We start from the raw sequence: 25,267 nt of genomic DNA on the forward strand, positions 1-25,267 counted from the left end.
CTCTAGAGTACTACTCCAAATCAGGTAGCACCAAAAGAATGTATTGTAACTTTGTGTGTGTGTGTGTGTGTGTGTGTGTGTGTGTGGTTGTGGGGATCAAACACAGGCCTTGCACATGCCAAGCAAGTGCTCTACTATAGTACCACATCCCCAGTTCCTACTATAACCTTTTTTTTTGGTGGGGAGGGGGGGGTGGTGCAGTGGGAGGAGAAGTAGCAGGGAGAGGGGTACTGAAGACTGAATCCTGAAGTGCTTTACCACTGAGCTACATCCCCAGTCCTGTTTTTGTTTGTTTGATGAAATTTTTTTTTATTCTCAGTCCTTTTTATTTTGAAACTAGTCTCCCTAAGTTGCCCACTCTGGCCTTGAACTTGTGATCCTCAAGTATCTGGGATTATAGGTATGAACCACTGTGCCTGGCTTTCTATCTTTAAGTAATTTTCATATTTTTAACTATTAAAGAGACATCATTTAGTATTCACAATAGACCAAAATTACCAGTCATTCTTTTGATGAAACTAACAACACATATTAACCAAATTGCTATTATTCCTTATTAGTGATTTTTTTTTCACTCCTGCCCCGTACTCTACTTTGTAATCTTTTTTAAAAGAAATAAGGTGAAATGTTTGGGATCTTTTGGAAAAGGGTGAATTAGGTAAATTTAAATTATACTTAAGTGGAAACTTAGCTCTTCAACTACAAAGGACATTACTTCATTAAATTTTGTTCCTGTTGTCACTGTCATTTAAATAAAGCAAGAATTTCAACTACTTTACACTCCCTCTCTATCCGCTATCAAAATCTGTAAACTAAGTTTCTTTGGTCAATAAGTGAGGAAATCATGATGGAGAGAGGAGCAGATTTTCTGGTACTGGATCTCTGGGTCCTAGAGATTCTTCCCAAGGCAGGTGTACCCAGATCTGGTGTGTTGCACTTGTGGTCTGGGCTTCCTATGACTGCTGCTGTCTGTTCTATGAATTTCTGCCTATCTTTCATCCTCTGGACACTGCCATGCACTGTGTTTAGCAGAACTCACAAGGCTAGGTACAAATGGTATTTCCAACAGAGTCACATGGGTAGACATGAAAATATTGAACAGTTTATTTTCAGATTTAATCTAACTTTTGTTTAACCTAACATTTAAACCAATACACAACTTATACTAGAGTCCACTATCTCTGCAGGGGATAATATTTTTTAGAGAAGTTGTTTTAAGTTAAATTTGGAGGGTGGGGGTGTAATTCAGGGGTAGAGTGTGTCCTTAGTATCCATCAGGTCCTGGGTTCAATCCCCAACACCAAAAAGTAAACAATAAAGTTAATTTTATCTGAATGAATAAGTATCTTCAGGGCAGGAATTAGTCTTTTACTTATGTTCTTAAACATTTGTTTAATCCTGGGCTGTACACCCCTAAGAGATGAATAAAGTCTTGCTGACTGACAACACAGCCTACTCCCAAAACATTCTTCCATCATTCAAGCAACAACAGCTTTTGCTGATCACAGAAACCATTTTTAGATTATGTGAAACCCTATTTGGTTTTTGCTATCCAAAGATAACCAAGAACTCAATACCAGAACAAATACTCATTCTACATCCATGCAGGAAAGAAGACAAACTAGTTATATACATTTCCACTTCATTTAACATCTTTATTTGTTTATTTATTTGTTTCAATGTGGTGCTGAGAATCAAACCCAGTGACTCACATGTGCTAAGCACTGTAACTTCATTTAACATCTTCAATTCAAGTAAATGGTGGTGTACCTCTCTGCATAAATGACTTGTTTCTGACTCGGCAATAAAAGCTAAGTTCCTCTTCCCTCCCTAGAGCCCTGGAGGTAGATCCCATTTTTGAGAGGTCAGGGGCAGCAGTCTATAAAAGCAACCATCTCACTGGAATGGCCTCTGCCCTAGCTTCTCTTCTCCACCACTCTCCTGCAAAGGAGCCATAGGCAAGATATTTGGAGACATCCAATAGTGTTCTTCCACTGGGAATCCAAGGCAGGGTCCTCTGGAATTCAGAGAATCAACCATGAAGAAGGTTAAATGAGTGACCACAGTACAACCTAGTGGTGTAGTAAAACTCAGTGGCAGTACACAATTGGAAAGGAAAGATATCACTGGTCCAAAAGGTCCAATACTACCTGCAGCCATGTTGTCTAAGATTGCGTTATTTGGCTATGCCATGATGGTCACTCGCCACATTATCCCTCCAACCTTCACTTAAGGGAATGCATGCTTTTTTGCTTAATTGCTTTCATGTAATACTTATGTGATTTATTACATAAGGGATATGACAAAACTTTAGGGTATACAAGTTAGACTACACATCTTCACGGAAATGTAGTTAAAGAAGAAAAGGGAAATATTGGAGACTCTTACAACAAAAATAACTTGATTTCTGACAGTGGACTTGAAGTGACAGCTGACTGACGCAGTACAAAGCATTAACAAAGTGTTAGGAGACCAAGAAAGCAGGGCAAAGACAGATGCAATAGAACATTACAGACTGAGAAAGTGAGGACTGACCTTGCACAATTGAACAAAAGACAAAAAACCTACAATATTTATCATTCACTCTGTGAAAGGCAAAAAGATTTTAGTCACCCATCTGTCCTTGTTTGTGATGATTTTGATTCCCTGCCTGCCCTTCCTCTTCAGGTAGACATCCTCATCCTGTAAAGAGGGGTGGAGAACAGGTAGGCAGGTGCATTTACTTGTGTCTAGGAGAGTAAACTCTTTGCGGGAGGGAGATTTGTGTCTTTTAGGTTTACGTGGTATACCCAAAATGTGCTAATAAGTGCTATATAATATGTTCAGTGATTAAGGTATTCAAATTGATTTCTTCAACTTCTTACTTTCCAAAAGGGACAGTAAGCTCATATCACTTCTACTCATTGCTGTTCATATCAGAGACTATCAACTTCAGCTTGTTGCTTCTCATTTGCATGTAGCATGGAGTAATTTCTGAGAATATATTCATTCAACATTTGAAAAGCTATTCCATAACTCTATCTCCAACTCAAGCAAATGGTAGTATACTTCTTTTTATAGGTATGCTTTTTAAAAAAGGTAAACTCAAAGAAAAGAGGCTGTTCTCTTTAAAAGAAAAAAAAAAGATGTGTGTTTGAAGGGGAGTAGAAAGTCTGCTGAAGTAGTTAATGGATAATCTCAGAATTTGTTACAAATGAAAACTCAACACTACCCTTTGACTTCAAAGTTGGATTAACAAATCTTCTGAATGGAATGAAATGCTTTCTCTTTCTTTTTAAAATAACTATTGTTTCCTCTATTTTTGCTTTAAAAAGAGAAAAAGGGTAAATTAAAACAAGTGGGTCATTAATTAGGAAGGGTTTTCTTTTTCATTTTTTGTTTTGGTACTGGGGATAGAACCCAGGGATACTGTGTCAACTGAGCCATATCCCTGACCCTTTTTTATTTTCTGAGACAGGGTCTCACTAAGACATGCAGGGCCTCATTAAGTTGCTGAAGCTGGCCTCAAACTTGCAATCCTCCTGTCTCAGCCTGTCACAGGCATGTGCCACTGTGCCCAGCTTCTCAGAAGTTTTGCACAAGCATCATATATCAAGATGTCAAGTCAGGTGATGAAAACTAACTCCAGAAATTTGGGTACATAAAATCAAATCCTTTACACCAAAACATTGAAATATGTTTCCATGACCATTGATAGATAATCATGGATCAGATAAATCTAAAATATAATTTTAGTTAGTTAAATCTGATCAACTGTGCTTTGAGACTAAAACATCTCTAAGATGCACTTGAAGGGGAAATTTCCTTACTTATCAACAACTGTAAGAACCAACATCTCTAGGCAGCACGGTGTTTGTTTTCAAATGACATATCTCTTGTGACTGAAATCGAGGTAGAGGTGTTCGCTGCCTTCTCAGTGGCCAATGGTAGAGAGCAGACCTTTGGTCTAACAGAACTCTAGGAGGCAGCAGTAGCTGGTTCTGTTTGTTTTTTTAAACAGCCAGACTTTCCATTTCATTAAAATGGGTTTCCATGGTGTTGAGAATGACAATGGTACCGTTAAGACATGAAAAGTTCAAGACCGAGAAATAAGAAGTTTCAAGAAGTTTCTGGAATAAAGATTATTTTAACAGCCAACAAGAAGTAGAGAAAGAAAGGCACAGAAGGAAGAGATGGCTGATAATTTGAAAAGTCTTGATCAAATTTTGAAAATATTTTCAAACTCTAAAAAAGTCTTTCTTATTTTTTTTTCCCTTTAAAATTTCCATGGATTAAAATAAATAAGTAATACATCCTTGACAGTGCATCTTTTAGATAAGATCAAATTTAGCAAAATGTTCTAGAGGAATTATCAACCAAACTCTACTTGGATTTAGATGCCAGTTTCAATAACTCTGTTAAAATTATAGGGTAGACTTTATCTTAAAATAGAAAATAAATCCCTATTCTACTGTCACATATAACTAAAAAAAAAAAAAAAAAAACAAATAAAAAAAGAAAAGAAAATAGATCCCTAGAAATTTTAGGCAACTTGAAATTATTTAGTGACCCTGTCAATTTCTGTGCCAGATACTGTGAAAGTTATCAAAAGAATACTGTTTCTTCCTGAGTGATGAAAGGTGTTTAACCTTAAGTTTAGCTTACATTCTATTCATTCCACCTAAATCTGAATTTGATTCTGCAATGTTCTTTGCTTGGAATCTCACTCTTAGCACACAAGATCCACCACTCTCGGGTCCCTGGTTCCTGGATAGTTTATATGAACACAATAGATCTGGGTGAAGACAGAGTGTCTGTGAAGGAGTGGGACAGGAGTGCTTCTTCAGTGGTTCTAAGCATGGTCCCAGGGTTCAGCCTTGGTCTGTAGCCTCCCTACACGTGCAACTGGCATCAAGAAATTAGTTAGGGCGCTTTGAAAATACAAAGTGGTTGCAAAGTCTTAGAAGACATGACTTCTGTTTGATGCTTTTTTGAGGCAAGAGGGGTTTCCATGTTTTGCATTTACTTAAAAGGAGAGGAAGAGAGGAATACACTCTTTGAACTTACTCTTGACTTTTTTTTTTTCCTTTTGATACTGGGGATTGAACCCAGGGGCACTTAGCCACTGAGCCACATCCCCATCCCTTTTTATTTTTCATTTTGAGACAAGGTATCACTGTTGCTGAGGCTGGCCTTAAACTTGCAATCTTCCTGCCTCAGCCTCCTAAGCAGCTGGGATTATAGGAGTACAAGACCATGCCTGGTTGGTTTTTCTGATTTGGTGGGGGAGGTGGGGTACTGGGGATTGAACTCAGGGGCACTCAACCAGTGAGCCACATCCCCAGCCCTAGTTTGTATTTTATTTAGAGACAGGGTCTCACTGACTTAGTGCCTCAATTTTGCTGAGACTGGCTTTGAACTCACCATCCTCCTGCCTCAGCCTCCCTAGCCATTGGGATTATAGGCATGTATCACCAAGCCCGGCTGATTTTTCTGATTTTTCAGGGAAAAACAAAGAAATTAGTACATTAGTTCTTATTCAGCTTAATTTTGCACTTTCTTCTAAAGTGAAGAAAAACTGAATCCTTCCTGAAAATTCTACCTTTTTCTAACCTCCCCTAAGACTCAAGGTAGTGTTATTGGCTAGAAAGATACTTTGCCAATCTCCTATCTACCTCTCCCCTCCAATCCTGGTCAGGTAGAGTTGAAGCTTTTGTTAATCCTAAGAGCCAACCAACTGCTGGATCTTTTCCTAGTATATCCTCAAATTCATTTTTTTTTTTTTTTTTACTTTAATAAAGATTAAAAATTCTAGGATTAGGCCTAGATCAGTTTTCCTTCTAATATCATTTCTACATATCTCCGAGACTGTCTGCCCTAATTATTCCTTTTCTTATTCTCGTTCTGAGCATGGTAGAACATTATTGATTTTAAAAAGATTATATGCATAGGTAGGTTCTGTTATTTAGGACATTTTTTTCGGAAGAGAAAAGGAGGTGATGAGCATGATGCATTGCTTGGGAACATTATAGGGCTGCTGGAGGGTGAAAGCAAAGCAGAGCTTAGAAAGCACCTCATTGAAGGAGAGGGAAGGGGGTTAGGTAACTCCTGATCCTGGGCAATTCCAATCCCAGGATTCAGAGCAGGCTCTGAGGGCTACAGAGGGGGACAAGGAGACACCTGGCAGAGAACAACAGTTAAAGCTTAAGGCATCAATAGGAAGCTAAGAATTTTCCTCTGAGGAAAAGCTGGCAAGGACAAAGCTTGAAATTGTGAGGCAGGAGCATACTAAAGAAAACCATGTTCATACTGAGATAACAATTAAATAGGGACAAGGACACTTGATTTATGTTGAGGATATTATAATGAATCATAAATTTGATTATTAACAAATGGCAGCATTTTAAACTCCACAGATGTGTTCTTGGGTTGAGATGGGTTTGGGCATCTATTAGCCTATTTGCTGGACCGTGGTCACTCTCTGGTGCTCAACTCTTCAGGGAGAAGTCACACCAAATGGGGGAACTATTTCACCTCAGCGGAACTGTGTACCTCTTGCCACTATTTACATAGTATTAAATATACTCACATTAAAACTAGTCTATATCATTTTAAGGTTTCTTTTATTTCTGATAAGTTTTTAAACCTTACCCTGTCTCAACTATATCTGTGTGACTCCTTCCCCTATAAGATGGAGGTAATAATTTCGTTGCCTTCAGGATTTTATACATAAATGAGCAAAGAAAAAAGAACTTGAGGGGCTGGGGATATAGCTCAGTCAGTAGAGTGCTTGCCTTGTAAGCACAAGGCCCTGGGTTCCATCCCCAGCACCAAAAAAAAAAAAAAGAAAAAGAAAAAAAACTTGAAGAACCTCAAGTACTGTTAAAATGCAAAAGTAATAGCTTCATACTTTAACAGCTCAAGCAGCCTATAAGCCCAATCTGAAATCAATCAAAAACTGTGCAGAGCTGGGCGTGGTTGCACATGCTTGTAATCCTAGCAACTGGGGAGGCTGAGGTAGCAACTTGGTGAGGCCCTAAGCAATTTAGCAAGATCCTGTCTCAAAATAAAATATGAAAAGGGCTGGGGGGTATGGCTCAGTGGGCAAGGACCCCTGGGTTCAATCCCCAGTGCCTCCCCCCCCCAAAAAAAAATTATACATATACATACGTACATTGAGCACCAGGCACATGTTAGGTACTGACTGGATCTGGAGCAATGAAGAGGAGATGCTGCCCCTAATCATGTGGAGCCCCGCTCTCCCTTACCTGTTTCTTCTTGAGTATTTCCTGAGGTGTACGGATACTTCCATACAAAACTCCCCAATATATTTTGTAAATAAATCCACAGTTTTCACCAGCTTTTCCCATACCTCCATTGAATACATTACACAGTATATAGGGCCTAACAAAAATACATTACTACAGTTTCTTGAGTAAAAATTAGATATTTTAAAGTTTTTAATGATTTCTTTCTTCTCCACCAATTTTATATTTTTTAGAGGTTGGGGCCTACATTCTAGGGATAATTTTCTTGCCTGAGTAAAACATGCATCATTTCTAAAAACTGTTGAATTATTTACAAATACTTGACAAACTTGCTCTGCCTCACTAAAATCAGCAGCTCTGCTTTATTTGTAAGGGATCAGCTTTCTAGATTTCTCATTTATTAATTATGTTTTCTCTTCCTATAATGTTCCTATGCTAGCATTTTACTTACTTAAAAAATTCTTTAAAAAATAACTGCTTGTTTTGATGACAGTGTTCTGTAAATATTTAACTTTACCATTAATGAGTCACAAGAGGCCAGAAGTAAAAATCCTTATTCATTTCAGTAGGAGAATGCTGGTGAAGACTGCCTATGGTGTTACACTGAAAAATGGGCAAATTTTCACTAACCTGAATAGTCAATTTGCAGCAGATGTTGAGATCTGAAGGGAAATAAATGCAAGGTTAGAAAAGCAAGAAAAGCATAGACACCATTGAAAAAATCTGGAAGTGGGGATGACGTGAAGGAGAAAGGTCCAATCATTCACTTAACAACCATGTGAGAACTGAGCAATACCAGCATATTTTTAGAAAAGTTAAGTAGTTAAAGTACGAGAGAAAACAAACGAACAAACAATGCTTGGGTCCTACAGCAAAGTGTGCAAGAACTTTTCATTTTCAACATTCAGATTTTAATATAATAAATCAGATAAAAATAAGTCAGATAAAAATTCAACTGTTGACTGGTCTTAGAGTCTAGAGAAATTCTGTTGTAAGCTTCCCAAGGACAACAGGAAGCTGTCTTTTTTGTCTTCTAAGTACCTAATAAAATTAGCCCTTCACACACAGAATATGCTTACAATCACCTCCTCAGAGGCTGTCTGCAACTGCCCAAACCAAAGTTGCCATCACTGTCACCTTCCATCTTGCTTTATTTTCAAAGAAAATATCACTATTTGAAAATGACCTTGTTGGTTCACTGATTTCTGTGACAGAAACCATACTTGTTCTCACCAGTGCATCCTCACACCTAGAATGTTCATACCATGCTACAGGCACTCAGTATATGTCAAGTGACAAACCTGGAATCTATTCAGCTGAGTTGTAACTAGAGGAGAACACACACACAGGCAAGAACAGAAACAGTGACAGAATCCAAAATCTAAATCTACTGTAAGTCTTCTAACAGCACTCCTGCCACTATAGCGAAGTTAGACCTCTCTGGAACTCGAGGTTCTTATCCGTAGTGGAAGAACCAGTATTAGCGTTGCTTTCCTCATCAAAGGTTACTGTGAGAGCTGAAATCAGGAAATGTATGTGTGAAGTGGATAACCCTTATATCTTTTGGGGAAGTCTGTTGGTAAGGTAATTAATGAATGAAATGAAATGTTTCTAAAAGACATAATAAAAAAAATTCAAGGAATGTATATAAAGGGTATGAGAGTACAGTGTGCATGTGTGTGTAGAATACTTCACACAGCGACTCACAACAGGTAAATAGATTAGTAAACTATAAAGAAATACCCTTATTAACCTATTTTTGAATGAAAAATAGAAAACATTGATAAAAGCAATATATTTGTTTTTATTCTTCAGAATACCAAAACATTCTGTATAGTTAATTGATAATTAGAAGAAAAATTAAAACCAAGAATACAAAGAAAGGAAAAAAGAAAAGCAAAAAGAAAGGGGAAATGGGGAGAAAGTAAATGAAAGCTTTACCACTAGTATTTAGCCACTAGGTCAAAATCAAAATTAAAATGTTAAGTCCAACTCTTTTAATCCAGTTGCAATGCTAAGAAAACTGAGATAGGGCAATTCTTCCAATATATAATTCAATTTTTAATCAATAAAAAATGTACCCATACCTCAGCAACCATCATCCACAAGGTTAGAAACATGTAACAGGCCCCAAGACTTTGCTCCTATCAGAACCTCAGAGTGAAAAGAAAGAGAGGCAACTATTTTCAGCCCAGTATACGGTGACCTTTTGTTTAAAAGGATACTCCTGTACGCCTTGCATTCTAAGATTGCCACGAAACAACCTTAACCCTGAGCTCCAAATATATCCAAAGAAAGATAACTTGCAATTGCTATTGGCAACTCTGAAGAACTGGACTCTTGTCAAAATGGCAAAACAACCTCCTGATTAAGTTGACCAGGATTGGATGAGCAAACAATTTTATTCCTCTAATAATTCCATTTCTACAATGTACACATTTATAGTTTAGGCTATAATAAGCTTCTATTTATTTCCCTCAGATATTCTTGGATGTTATACCTGGTCCTACCACTTTTATAACTATGTGACTTTTGGCAAGCAGTTAAACTTTCTACACCTTGGTTTCTTTTCCTGTTTAAAAATGTGTGTGTGTGTGTGTGTGTGTGTGTGTGTGTGTGTGTGTGTGTGAATACATATATAATTAAATTAATTAAATGATCTGTAAAATCCCTTTCAGCTTCTAAGTAACAGTTACACATTCCTGACAGGCACTTAAATATTTTATTTAAAAGGGCTACACTGTGTACCAGCCCTGCAACACTGAGCTAGTCTCACTGCACCTGGTTCCTCTCCTGAGAAAAGGAAGCACTGATACTGCCTGTTTCACAAGGTGGTCCTGAGACGTCAGTGAGAAAGAATGTTTGTGGGAACTTCTTGTGAGTCAAATGTTAATAAAAATGTGGGAACACAATAAACGGTACATTTGTTTAAAATGAACTTGTGGTTTGAAGTAAACTCTTGCTCTCGAGGCACTGAGGACTGGGAATGCAGAATCTTAAACTGTGTTCCAAAGCCTGGCTGCTGCCGCTGTTCTTACCATGCTATGCCAAGAATCAGTTCAATCTGGCATGGCTACAAAGATAGCGAGATTGCCTAACTGTCCGTGTTTACAATTTTGCACCTCCAAATCGCACTTTTCCCAATGTGTTATGAGGGAATATAGACTTTGTGGTTACAAATGAGCTGCCAATGGGTAGAGGCAGGTGGGAAGCCAGATGGGTGCAACAGGGTGAGAAAGGGAGAAAGGCATAAGGGAAAATGGACAGCATGGGCAGCCAGAGATATGCAACCCTTGAATTTTCCTTGGGTACTTCAGATTCTTCCCAACAGCACAAATACATAGCAAGACCTGTTTTCCTTATGTCCTATAATCTTCAGAATGCTTATAAGAGTTTCTCTAAAAGATGCCCCGAAATTGGAGATGAGGTCAAACTAGCATAAACGTACTCTTGATGGATCAGACAACTCTATGTCACAGAGGTACCTGGTAAATTGGTCAAAAGCCAATGTCCAAGTATAGCTATACAAGGGAAGCTGCTTCAAATTAAGAGTTCGAGGGTTGGGGATATAGCTCAGTTGGTAGAGTGCTCGCCTCACAAGCACAAGGCCCTGGGTTCAATCCCCAGCACTGCAAAAAAAAAAAAAAAAAAAAAAAGTTCTATTCCTCCTGTATTGCACAATTCATTTTTTACTTGATATAAAAATCATGAAAGGACCTTTACTCATCAGTATAATTTAGGTTCCTCAAACTTGAACAAACTTTGATACTATACGGATTTGAGGAATCAGCAAATATCCATATTACAAAGAAAATTAGATATTACTCAAAAACATGCTATATTTTTATCAAACAAAACCTGAGATACTTAAAAACCTGGAGAAATATCTGCATTAACAAGAGGGAAGGAATGGTTTTCTAATGTACCAATTTCTTAGGGCCCTCTCAGAAGACTAATGATTCATCAGTGGTCTTAGAGTTTATATGTGACTCTAAAATTGAAGCAATTTACTTTTTTCCATTTTCCTATAATAGTATTTATGTTAACCAGAAACAGGGTGTATCTTGCTATAAATCTCTATCTCTGTTCATTTTTGTTCTGCTGTGCTTGACATTTATTATAGAAAACATAATTTAACATAAAACTCTATATGGCCTATGTTCCACTTGTCACTGATTGTTAAAACTAACTCTATATAGCCACAATTTTCTCTCATAGACAATGCACGAGAGATCAAAAGGGAATATGTGGGGGCTGGAAATAAGGTCACACGATACTCTCTTATTCCCATTACATTAGAACAAGAGCTGGTTTTCCTAGCTGCAAAGTATGCCCAATGTTCAGCATTGCCTCTATTCTTAGTTCTGGAAGAGCAATTTGCAAGGCAAATGTACTAGGCCCAGTGTAGCTGAAAATAACAGCCTCACCCTCCATCTCCGAGCTGACCTGATGAAGCAGACTCCTTCATAAAAAGAACATGGGATTTACCATGCTTCTAGACATGTTCAAATCCGGCTCTGTGCAAAAGTCAATTTGTGAACATGAACAAGCACAGCCTCAGAAAATCATTTAACTCTGTTATTTATTACACTTATTACATTCATCTTTGTGATAGTTTATGAGATTTTGTGACAATGCTTAATACATGATCCATTCTTGGCAAATGCTACCTGAATCTCCCTCTCACAAAGCCATGAAAGGAGGAACATTTGTTTGCTGTTCTTATTTTCATGGCTTAGCACCTAAGCATGGGCTGGAGCAGTATTTTTGCTGAAACCATGCAGTGTGAACAGAGGGGCTCTGGCTTGGGGAGTTTCTAGGCTACATTTGCCCCTAACAACATTTGGCATTATGCAAAGCTAAAAAATATCTCTTGAGGTACTACATGCCACACTTACTGATTTGTCTGCCTCAGAAGTTCATTTCTAGTTTACAACTACAACTTTTCAGTAACAAGTGAACTTGGAGTCCACTTAATTGCCCTGTTAGCAAGCAAATGATGTGCCATTAATCTTGTATCAGGTAAATGGTATCTCTCTAACAGGTCAAAGTTTCTTTTGAGAACTATCTGTCACAAAACCAACTCACTTATATTTTATCACGTTTTTTCTTTAAAAACAAGCTAATTAACACTCTATTACAGATTTCAACATATGATTCCGTGATCTTCCTGATAGAGAACTATGCAGGTTTAAAGTTTAACAATTAAAATTCAACCTGATGATATCGAGTCGAAGAACACAGGTACTAGAGATGATTTTCAAGGTGAGTAGCACTGCAGAGATATGAAAACAACTGAAACTAAATCGTCATTACCATATTGAGGATGGAACGTTTGATGCCAGTGAGAAAAGTCACATTGTCATTATCATTCTTAGGCATTTATCATCTGACTGATGTAGCCCTTGTTCAGTGCTTAACCAAAGACATGCAGACCTGAGGTCAGACTGTGGTTCTACATCCTGCATCCTATTCTTACACATATCACCTTAGACTCTGAGATTTTTCAGTTGATACTGAAGACATAGCTAACTCAGAAAACAGTAACTTCTTCTATTTATCTTATAATTTCAGCATAGGCATATAAAGCTGTGGGTCACGGGAAAACACACCAACTCTCCCTTCCCATCAACAGATAGCATTAGTGGTATCTTAATTATTCTGATTTGCCGAGTTTGAGCTCATTTGTTAAAAGTTAAATGAACATGAATATGCTATCATGTTCTATAAGTACAAAATGTGAAAAATCATTATGGCATGAGTTCAAAGATTAAAATGCTGAGAAACAGCTGGGTAGGTGGCACACCCCTGTCATCCCAGTAACTCTAGAGGCTGAGGCGGGAGGATCACAAGTTCAAGGCCAGCCTCAGCAACTTAGCAAAGCCCCAAGCCACTTAACAAGACCTCAGCTCAAAAAAATTTTTTAAATTAAAATAAAATAAAATGATGAGAAAATAAATACCACCTATATTGTGTTACTTTAGGCTTATTAATAATATTTTTAGTCATTGAACAAATATTTGAGTACCCACTGTGTGCTAGATCTATGACTGAACAAAACAGATTCTTCTCCTCATTGTAGATTTTATACACACACACAAAGATAGAAAGAAATAGTCATAATAAAATAAATTACAAATATGTTAGAAGGCTATAAAAAAAAAGAAAAAGGATAGTGTGAAGGGGTTTGGGAGTGCTGCAAGGAAGAGGAAAGGAGGAGTTTTAAGGAGGTGGTCAGGGTGAGCCTAATTAGAAGACAGTGGCAGGAGCTCAGTGAGCAAGAGAGATAAAGATAAGATAGGAAATCAGGGAGGCAGGAGAAGCCAGATTGGGGAGGACCTTGTGGGTCTCTAAGGATGTTAGTTTTTGCTTTAAAACTGAAGATTTTCTCATTTCCAATGAAGGACTCTGAGCAGCGGGACATGCTTGAAAAGAATGTCTATGACTTTTTATGCAGAACAGACTGTAGGGGCCAGGGAAAGAAGCAGGGAGCCCAGTTAGGAGGCTACTACAGTAACCCACTCCAGGGAATGGTGGCCAGACCAAGGTATTGGTAGTTAGAGGTGGCCAAATCCTGGAACTGGAACTGGAAGGAGGGTCACGAAGACTTTCTGACTGGATCAGGGTTGTGGTGTGCAAGAAAGTGGAGCGCTAAAGATGACTCCAAGGTTTTAGGCTGGAACCAATAGAAGGATGGAAGAGCCATCTTCTGAGATAGGACGGCTAGAGTACAGCAAGTTTTTGAGGGTATAAGCAGGAATTTAGGGTTAGATATGTTAAGTCTGAAACATCTAGCAGTCATCCAAATGGATATGAGGGAAGCAGTTGTATATACAACTCTGGTGGAAAAATCAGGAAAGAGGTTTAGGCTAGATAGATAAGTCTGGAGTCACTGGTGTGTATATTTATAAATGATGTTTGAACTCAAACTACCAGTGGAATACCAAAAAAAAAAAAAAAAAGAAAAGAAAAAAAGAACAAGGAGCAAATCCTAAGACATGCTGATATTGGGGGGAGGGCGGGGGGAGCCAGCAAAGAAACTGAGAGGGAGTCATGGGGAAATAGGCGGAAAAGCCATGAGACTGTCACACTCCTGGAAGCGAAGGGGAGGATAAAGAGGAGTTATAAGAAGTTAACCCAGAAGACACAACTCTCAAGCAAATGGGCAATTCACAAAAAAATGGAAGCAGCTGCTGCTAGGAATTGTTGTTTAGAGAGTTGGACCTTACCAAAACTGAACTGAACTGTGAGCTTTTTGTACCCCTACAATGAGATTGTAAATGGGTAGGCCTAAAAGAGAGGTCATTTGACAGCTTCCAGGAGTCAATGAGCCTTTGCTTTTAAGAGTCAACTACAAAAAGACAAAATATCCAATGCTGCTTTTGAGAACAAGCATATATAGTCTCTCTCCAATCATCATATACAACCTAGAAGGTGAAGATCACAGAATTCATGACAAAGCATGAGAGCACTTCATTGTACTTCGGAATCTTCAAAGATCTAAATTGAAAAATTAAGTCCCTAATAGATCAAAGATCCAGTGTAACACAAAACCTCGGGTTCATGGCCCAACTCCAGTGCTATGAAGCTTTTCTAACTACTTTTCTAAATGGCAATCATCTTTCTCCTGTGAATCTTCTATACCTTCCTTTAAAACCACTTGACTGGCTATTATATTGTCTTATATTTTTAAAACCCACACTTTTATGTCAGAACTGGGATAGATATTTCACATACATTTTCTCTAGTCCTCATAACAACTCTGGAAAACTGGGTTTATCTCTATTTTGTAGATGAGGAAACTGATGCTTAGAGAGGATGCCAAAAATTATATAACTAGTTAGGTACAAAAACCAGGATTTAAGTCCCTATCTGTCTTACTTCAGAACCTTCACTTTTAGCTGACTATATAATACTGCCTTTTACCTAAAAGTACCACACTAATAATCATCACTCTCTATTTCTGTGTACTTGAGAAAATTATTTATTCTTTTAGCACCTTAGTCTTCTCATCCACGAAATAAGGATAATATATATTGCATTGTTGTGAAGATTAAAGAAGAGGATATATGTGTTTTATAAATCATCACAGTTTTCATTATTATATTTACTAGGTTTGATGCTGCTTCAGAACAAGTTCATATGTTCATGTGTGTCACCTTCGATGTTCAATAAAGGACTTAACATGAATTGAACATCATCTATTCATCTTTGGAAGGCTTTGAACATCTTTTCCCCATCTGAGGAAGAACCTGTCATTCCGTTCCATGAAGCCAGGGTTAAGTCCCCATAATCCAAACCTTAAATTACAACAAAGTAACACACTCAGTGCATCCACCAAAGACAAGATTTAAATAGCCTGCCTGCAAGGCATTTATTTAATAGTCTGGTGTTTCCTTTATAAAGCGGCTTTCAGTGCCATAACAGTGTAAGAAAGAAAAAATTCCAAATGACAAATGTCAATGTTTTTTAAGAAATAATGCCTAGAAGGAGAAGAGCAAGGAAAAAAGGCAGAATTTATGAACAGAATTAACAGCCCTTTGTGTTCCACACACCATCTGATTTACCACATCCTGATACAAAAAGTATCTCTAACATAGTGTCACTCCTCATCCACTATATAGTAGACTACAAGCTAAAAAAGACCCAAGTTCACACATGTAGTACATACACAGAATAAAAAATTTTGAAGCTAGTGTCATTTTATTTATCATTTATCATCTATATAGATCTGCAAATACCTTTTCAACCACAAAGAGAAAAAAAAAAGAAAGAAACATACTAAGGTCTTTTGAGCAAATTTTGCCAAGGGCAAATACTTTCAATATTGCTTATTCTTGTTTCAGTATGAAAATGCTAAATTTTGCTTTGAAATAAATATCAACATTAAAATTTGCTTGAGCACTTGAAACTCTTATTTCCAGTGAAACTCTAGCTCTCTTCCCTCATTTAGAACTTGCTTAATGTTTCTCACATACTTCTCTGAATAGAATTCCCATTTTCCCAGAAGTGTCCCACAAGTAAATGTAATGCTTCATGTCAAATCCATTAGCTTTTTTGCTCATCTTCTAATTTCTACACTCTTCTGCTGAAAAATAATGTATGAATGTTGACAAAATCATTGCATTATCTATGTCCCTAATTACGTTTAATAAGCTACTTCTAGAAAAAGTGACCTACCAAATATTTTACATTGATAAAATTGCTGTAAAATTTTAGTCTTCTTTTTGGTTTTTATTTGTTTGGGTTTGGAATTTTTTTAAAAATACCAAAACACACCATGTTTAATGGTCTGAAGGATGAGTTGACTTTGTCTTGAGAGACCCTAATTTCAAGAGTCTCTGAATTAAAACCAGGATAACGTTTGAGGCCAACTTCAACCTGACCTGTCTTGCTCTTTTAAGAAGTTTTCCTGTATGAAGTGATAATATCTATTAGGAGCAGAGCCAAAGATGTATACTCACCAAGTGAACATAAGGCACAAAGTATCCAAAAAGTGCAAGTGGTATTCCAACTGCCCATACTGCATAAGCAGTCACCTTGAAGATCGCAAAATTGAAAAATTTTTTTGGAGCACTGAACTTTCTCCTGGAAAAGAGGGAGAATCTGCTGCTTTCACTCTCTTTATCTTTGGCACTGGAAGCAAGAGGTCGGTAAGTAAAGCCAGCCAGAAAGAGAATAAACATGAAGATGCAGAGGATCCTCAGTGTGTAAAAGAGGCCCACGCCGTCAATTAGAACCCTTAAAAGCAAAGGCAGCAAAATTGTGAAGACACTGCTGCCAGCGGTGACAATGCCATTCACCAGTCCAAGACGCTTCTTGAAATAGTGTCCCAAAATGACCAAGGAAGGCTGGTATGCAAAGGAGCAGCCGCAGGCAAATATGATTCCATAGGTAAGGTACAGAGGCTCGATGGAACTGTATAAAGATGAAAAAGATGGAAAGCAGCTTTAATTAGTTTTATCATGTGCTTGGTAGAATAAAACCTTACAATAAAAATGGATTTTGTTTAACCAACATATTTTCTGCAAATAAAAATTGACAAAAAAAAAAAGGAAAAACCTTAATAAATCCAGAATATAGCACTAAAAGTATTTTAAGTTAATCTGAATGTGTGAAAAATGATGCTTAAGGTCATCACTGTCTTTGGTCCCCCTTCCCTTTCCATGATTTCTGGTGAGCCACATACAGCACTGGGTTTAGAACTGTGCTCTCCACAGCTCAGGAAAAAAAGCTGGTGCCAGGAAGGGTCTTGTAAAATTGACAGTAATTAAACTAACAAACAAAAGTCTTGCCTCAAGAAAACTTTTAAATTAGCATTTTTAATTGCCAAAACTCATTATTTCATGGCATTTTCCCAGGTACTAAGAAATCTAATAAAAAGAAAGACTGCATTTGATATTGTCTTCCCAAGGTTATGTCAAAAACATTTGCACAGAAGAGCAGTTGTGCCTCATTTTTGCTGGCCTAAGGGCTGTGGACCAACCTTCGCCCTGTGTTGCGCTGTTCCCAGCATTGTGCAAGATAACAAGAAATCATATTCTGATTTCAGGAAGGCTGAATTAAATGTGTCCATTAGTGATCCTGGTTTGTGAGCCTTAAGATCATGTACGTCTCAAAAGAATAATTAAGGATTAAATAATTTTATGGTTTAGCCAAATAATTATATATTTCTTAGAAAGGCAAAGGATCATATGATTACATGTTTTGAAATAATTAAGGTAAGAAGTAAAAGAAAACTAGTTTTTTTTTTTTTTTTTAAAGTCTAATTCAAAAGGCTATCAGTGGTAAAGGCAAACAATTTATTAGAAGCTCAGATAGATAAAGTTGGTTAATAATTACATTTTGGACAGTAATGCTAGTCTAGCAATATGCTGAGGTAATCACAAGGAGCTCTAGAATCTAATAAAATTGAGGCCTATTGGCAATTCTCTCTGAGATGCTCTTCCACCTCAGTTAAATTGCAGCTAAGCACTACCTTCCAACCAGGCTCAGGAGTTACTAATGGCTTTCCCACATTAATCTCTCCTCAGTCAGATCACCTTCTACTCAATCTCTATTCTACATTCAACAAATATTACTGAGCTACTATGTACCAGGCAGCTGGTGAAAAAAAATATTAAACATTTGGTTCTGCTTCAAGCTACTCACAGTAGGCTTAGGGGGAAACAAAAAATACATCTATCCCTAAGAATAAGAATACAGAACAAAATATAAAATAATACTTCATTCTGCATCAAATTTTCTACAAGGGCAGTTTTTTAGATCATTGTAACTTCTTAAACTGTTAACTTTTCAAAACAATTTTAAAGCAAATAACCTAAAACTACTATATATTTTTCTGTTTCCTTCAAAGTATATATATTTAAAATAGTATTGCTGGGTGTGGTCACTTGCCTACAATTCCAGTAACTAAGGAGGCTGAGGCAGAGGGTCACGAGTTCAAGGCCAGCCTCAGACACTTAGTCAGACCTTCTCTCAAAATTTAAAAAAATAAAAAGGGCTGGGGATGGAGTTCAATGGTAAAGCACCCCTGGGTTCAATCCCTAATACCAAAACAAGAAAGAAAATAGTATCATCATGAACATCAACTGTTACGCAGTTGTACCACAGTATTGTAATGCTGTCAGTTTTAAAACCAGATAGCCACATATATAAATCAGAAACATCTTTTAAACACTATTTATTTTATTTATTTTTGGTTGTTGCAGTGCTGGGGATTATACGCAGGGCCTCATGTGTACTAGGCAAGTACTCTACCATCAAGCTGCATCCCCAGCCCCACAACTGGAAATACTAGGCACTTGTAAAATCAGTTTCATCTCTTTACTTCAAAACAAAGTACATGAGCCCTTCTGATGGCATTTTCACTGATGCTGAGCCTTTTTACTTTATTTCTAGATGTTCACCTTAATAACAGATAATTCAAGTTGTTGAAGTTTGGCAACTGAGTAAACACAATATACATCAGTACAGCTGTATGCAAAAAGGATTCAGAAAAGGGACCACTGATGAAACCCAAGATGCTGGAGGCTTTCCTAAGAAGGCAGAACTGAAACTAGAAGAGTGGTTCTACTATTTAACACTTAGAATTCATACGTTTTCCCTTGTTCCTGTATATTGCTCTAAAATTTGGTAGTCTTTGACCAGCAAGGTTAAATAACAAAATTAAATAGGAAATATGAGGACATTACATGTAGTAAGGGTAATCTGGTTTCAAAAATTTTGCTTCTCCTGGACAGGGTGGGAAGTAGAGATGAACTGGTTAACAAAAAATACTTCATAATTTTATTTCCCAGTGGTCAAAAAAAGTTCGAAAAATAATAGTTGCTATCTGTTTGTGTTTTGTCTACCAATCTGGGTAGGTAACAGGTTATACAGACTTTCCACCTGTCAATCCTCTCTTCCCCCAAAGCCTGAATATGGATACTCTCAGCAGGTGGTAGAGCCACAGTGACAATGGGTAACTAGAGGCTTCAGATCAAAGCAGTGATCTGAGAAGGCCTACTAACACGTTATACTGTTGTCAAAAATGAACTAAACAATACTTCCATAGCCTGAACCAGGCCCTGGGTTCAATCCTCAGCACCCCAAAAAACAAACAAACCACAACAAAGAAAATCAAACAAAAACACCCCCCCCCAAAAAAAGAACTAAACATAATGATCTCACAGAACCGCCTAAACAATATTTCATTTCAGACAAAATTTTTTTCGTTAAAATGGAAGTTTAGGAAAAAGAATCATAAAAGCAATTTAGAGACAATATCTATTTTCTACCCAATATAATTTTTAAAAACCTAAATAAAAATTTAAGTTAGGTAAAAGAAAGTATGAAAGAGGCTCATTTTAAGTTTGAGGGAGGCATGTGTGTGGTTGAGGGTACAATGAGAATTCTGTTGACTGAATACCAAATATTTAAAAATAAACATGGCAAGAAACGCCAAGTTTGATTTTCCCCCCCAATGACCACAATCATGTTTTTCAACTGAAGCAGCATGAAGATAGGTAGGGAAGGGAAAGAGGCAGGAAGTGAAGATAAACCACTGAAGTAGAGACAGAGAATGGAAATGATCTTAAGAAGTCTTCTTGTTAATCATTTCCTGTTAGCCAGAGCTACAAATTAAACCAGTGTTTTTCTGGAGATTATTCTGACCATGCAAGGGAATTACTAGGACAACTGGAGTTGTTTCCGTACAGGCTCAGCGAGCTAAGTCTCTCTTCAGTGCCCTCCATTTTTTTTCTAATAGACACAAGGAAAGTGCTTTGACATTAAGGTTTATTTTAAGGTGTATTTGACTGCTTCATTTTGTCATGATAGTCAAACATTTTAACACATTCGTACAAGCAGGGTTCTCTACCCAGGTTGGAATTAATCTTTAAATTTAACTTTTAAAATTTAATCTTTAAACAATGTGGGGAAAAAGTCTTATTCACATTAGTAAACACATTTTCATATCAGGCTTATGAACAACCTCTTTAAAATACCACTTACTGTACTCTCAGGTCTCAGATGGGGCTAACCTTAAACTCAGGCCATTGTTTTAGATAACTAGCAGATATAAATTTATTGTTTTAGAATTTCTGTGTGAATAGGAAAAAACAAAAGGAAAAAGAGTTCTCTTGGCTCCAAGGAACACCTGTACCCTGACTGACATGTATATCTTATTTAGACATTGCAAACAAAAGCATTTAAATTCTTAAGCTCTGATTTGTGATATGGGCAACATTTTAATTTGTACTCCATACTGCTTAACATTTTAAGCAATGAAAAGGGGATCTTCCCTTGTAAACAGTAAAGTTTTTGAAAGGGAAACTTCAGGTATTTAACAGTTTTTCAAAAGCAGCATGAAGAAACCAAGTCTTTACCTTACGAATGAACTGGACATGAGCCCAACAAATCCAACAGCAGCACCCATCACAGCTGTTTTCCGACAGCCAAATATGTCTGTGAAGACACTGGCTATGGGGCAGCAAAAGAAAATCATTCCCATGGAGAGGGAACCTACCCAGGCTGTAAAAGAGGGAAAGGGAAAGACATTATGACATGGTAAATTATATTTGTGCTTATTCCACAGAATATAATACACATTTAAAAAATATTCATGCTAAAAGGCATTGTTCACACTAATGAATAGAGGGTAAGACAATAAATTAGTAACAAATCTGAACCATAGCTCAAAACAGTAATCATAATTAGCATAGCAATTGTTTAATTGAATATTTGAAAAGTTTGTACTTGTAAGTAAATTTAAACATTCCCCTCATATCCAATCTATCAATATATCTGTGACTTTAATCAATTTCTAATCTATAGAAAGACATTTATCTGAAGAAAATAAAGTGATACATTTAGGAATGTATACTTAGGTGGTTGAATTACAAAGAAATGATGACCACTGAAATCAGGACAGTGGTTAAGTATTATGATCATTTAAAGGCTTATATTCATTTGGACCCAGTTATTAAGGGAAGATCATTTGCATAGGGCCTGAGCTTAGCTCTTTTACTAAGGAAATTGACTGATACACTAGTAGATTGTTTTTTACTTGAATAATAGTTACTGGGTACTCACTTCCTTTATAAAACTAAGCATATGATTTATATTCTTTTCTGAAAGTATGTTATCTTTCACAATAAAAAAAAAAAAAAGAAAGTCATAGCTTCTGGTTCTGATTTTGTGAAAATCCACACAAAAGAAAACCAAACAGGGAGAGAAATAAATATTAAGTACAAATAATTATAATATTGCGCCAAAGATATGAGTGAACTCATAGAACAAATAGTCCTAGGTCAAATCTCCAGCTCCGAAACTATAACACATCCTTGGGCAAGCCACTTCCCCTCTGAATCTGTTTTATCTTAAAAATGGATCAAATACATACCTCCCCAGAATTATTAAGGATGAGAAAAAGTATATCTAAACCTCAGTATCTGACATATAAGCACTTAATATTTTATCTTTTTTTTTTTTTCCTTGAGGTGCTAGGGATCAAACCCAGGGACTTGCACACAACTGGGTAAGTACTCTACCACTGAGGTAAACCTCCAGCCCACATTAGCACTTAATAATTTAGAATTTTAACAATACATTGTCCTATAAAATGAAGATGATCTTTAGTGATACACCCAGTTCTGAAATTTTCACCCAGTTCTGATATATTTCTCTATTTTCATAGCACATAAAGAAAGCCCAAACACTATTCTAATAAGCATTTCTTAATACTGGGTCTAAATACTGGCTTTACCATGGTAATAATTTCAATTACTTCTTTGCCTTCTTGCATTTTAAATTATGTAGACCATATTTTAATCATCCATATTTCTATTTCTTTTCTTCCCTTACAAGAAAGAAGACTTTAATACGAAAATGCAATGAAGAGGCTGGGCAAACAGTGCCATCTTGATTTAGATGGTGGTGGTGGGGATTCAAAAGCAAACAACAGAGAGAGGTTAATTGGTCAGATAAGTAGGCACAACCCAACCCCACATTTGCAGAACCACCCAGTATGGATCTGCTTGAGAATCTGTGTGGTTTTGTGTGTGTGTGTGTGTGTTTTTTTTTTTTTTAGTCTAACCTCTTATATATAATGTCACTAATCTGAAATAATTTAATCCCATTCAGAAAGTATAGTAATTTGTGTTTAAGAAACAATCTAGTATTAAGATTAGGCAGACTTGGAAAAAAAATCCTAACACCTACTTTTAGATATACGCACTTTTTAAAATTTTTTATTTGTTCTTTTTAGTTCTACATAACAGTAGAATGTATTTTGACATATCATACATACATGAAGTATAATTTCCTATTTTTGTAGTTGTACATGATGTGACGCTTCACTGGTTGTGTATTCATATATGAATATCGGAAAGTTATGTCCGATTCATTCTACTGTCTTTCCTATTCCTATCCCCCGCGTCCCTTCATTCCCCTTTGTCTAATCCAGAGATCCATAGTTATAGGCACTTTTAAAATCAAATAAGATGCTGACACTAAATAGACCACATTAAGGAATCCAAGAACATTCATTACATATAATACTCATGAGTCAAGGTACTTTCAAGGAAGGAAAAAAAAAAAAAACTTTCACAAGTCTTTCATTACTGTGGATTTGGGTCAAACTATATATGTTTTTATCTTCTTTTCTCCAAGTAAACAAAATAAATAAATACACACGACAAATAAATAAATAACACAAATAAAACACAACAAAATAAAGAATTAGAGGTCATAACTTCGTATTCTGATTCTGTAAAAACTCAACCCCAAAAAGAGAGAAATAAGTACAAATGATCAGAATTTGGGGCTAATGAAATAAGTGGTCTCATAGGATATCAAGTCTATATAAAGAATTATAGACTTCATGTTCATTGAACAAGCACTAACAGCAAGATATAATCAAATACAGCTTCTTGCCTTGACCATCCTCCTAAAATTTATTCAATTTATTCCTGGCTTTTTGGCTGTCACTCAAAAGACTCACTGTTGAAGCCTCACTCCCTCTAGCCAAGTCCATCTGGGAACAAGTCAAAACAGCTCAAGGCTACCTCCCTCCTCCACTGGCCTCTCTCTGATCTGCAGGGAAACGCTCACAAAATCCTTTGCAAATCCCAGCACAGTCACCTGCTGTGTAGCTCTTGCTGTGGAGGCAGTTGTCAAGCCACTCCTCCCTCCTTGTTGGATTTCTTGGTCAACTCCCAGTTTTCTTCTGTGTTCCCCAATGGGAGGGGGAGTTCTTTAAATGTCTACGAGATGCCTCTAAAGCCCAATTCACTAGATACCAAGTGAGAGAACATGTACCCCTACCTCTCCCATGGAGTAAAGAAGCCACAGCATAATTTGCTCAAGAGTCATGCTCTTTCTTGGTCCATAGGAATCCTTCTTAAGGGTTTTAGAATTCCTAACTGACTCTTAAACACCTACTTTGAAATGTTATATGAAATATCTCATTCTGAAGTGCACACTACAGTACGTTAGTGCCTCTGCTGAAATGCCAATAGAATATTGTTATAATAATAACAATTATTTAATTGCTTGCCACTGCAAACTCATAAATTTTGCAGTTTTTGTAGTTTTAACATGGTACCTGAAGAATTCAAGGTCTTATTGGTTATGATACAAACCATAAAAATTAAAGCAGCCTGAATTGAAGTCACTTTCACTTTTGAACAAAAGCCATTGTTGTAATGTGTAATAAAAGTTAATGGTGCCCCACAAAATAAACAAATTAAATTAATTTAACTGTTGTTCTTCAGCCCACTTGCTCTCACTTTTTCTCTTACTGGGGATTGAACCCAGGGGTACTTTATCACTAAGCCTCATCCCCAGCCCTGTTCATTTTACTTTGATAGAATCTCACCAAGTTACTGTGGGCCTTGCTAAGTTGCCAAGGCTGATCTCAAACTTGTGATCCTCTTGCCTCAGTCTCCCAGATCACTGGGATTACAGGCATTTAACACCATGCTCAATTCTTTCATTCTTTCCACACCTGACTGTGATTATTATTAAAGATTCAATAAAACTGATTATTATGCTGATAACATTTTTTGACCTCAGATCATTTCATCTAATTCTTAAAATGCCATTATAAGGTAGTACTTTTATTAAGTTCATTTGATAATCAAGAAACTAAAGTGCATAGTCACTGTACCCAGCATGGTAAAAAAGATTTAAATGCAAAATAGCCTAGTTCCTCTGTCATTCTACCAAATACTCACATGGGATTTCTTAATATTGTTGAAGAAACAAGTTTTTTTCAATGGAAAATGTGCTATTTTAATTATTTTTATACTGTGACACAGCTCTACAACATTCTTTCCTATTCTATTAAAAATCCCTATTGGGGGGCTGGGGTTGTGGCTCAGTGGTAGAGCACTTGCCTAGCAAGTGTGAGGCACTGGTTTTGATTCTCAGCACCGCATATAAATAAATGAATAAAATAAAGGTCATCAACAACTAACATATATATTAAAATTTTCTTTTAAAAGAATACCTATTGGGCTGGGATTTGTTCTCAATAG

The 25,267-nt window shown here is 36.8% G+C and overlaps 1 protein-coding gene across 3 annotated transcripts in view; it reads right to left on the reverse strand.

The window, feature by feature from the left end:
• The window catches only part of SLC16A10 (solute carrier family 16 member 10), a 121,550-nt gene that overhangs the window by 19,009 nt on the left and 77,274 nt on the right, over nucleotides 1-25,267 (reverse strand). For 2 of the 3 annotated variants that reach the window (XM_079148424.1, XM_079148425.1), the window contains 2 exons: nucleotides 21,116-21,260; nucleotides 16,712-17,165 (listed from right to left, as the gene is read on the reverse strand). In XM_079148424.1, the coding sequence (XP_079004550.1) occupies nucleotides 16,712-17,165; nucleotides 21,116-21,260 (599 nt within the window). Of the gene's footprint in view, nucleotides 1-7,877; nucleotides 7,910-16,711; nucleotides 17,166-21,115; nucleotides 21,261-25,267 lie in introns of all 3 variants that reach the window. The other variant, XM_079148426.1, reaches the window with a different exon arrangement.

This window comes from Sciurus vulgaris, assembly GCF_902686455.1.
Source record: "Sciurus vulgaris genome assembly, chromosome: 7".
Lineage (NCBI taxonomy): Eukaryota > Metazoa > Chordata > Mammalia > Rodentia > Sciuridae > Sciurus > Sciurus vulgaris.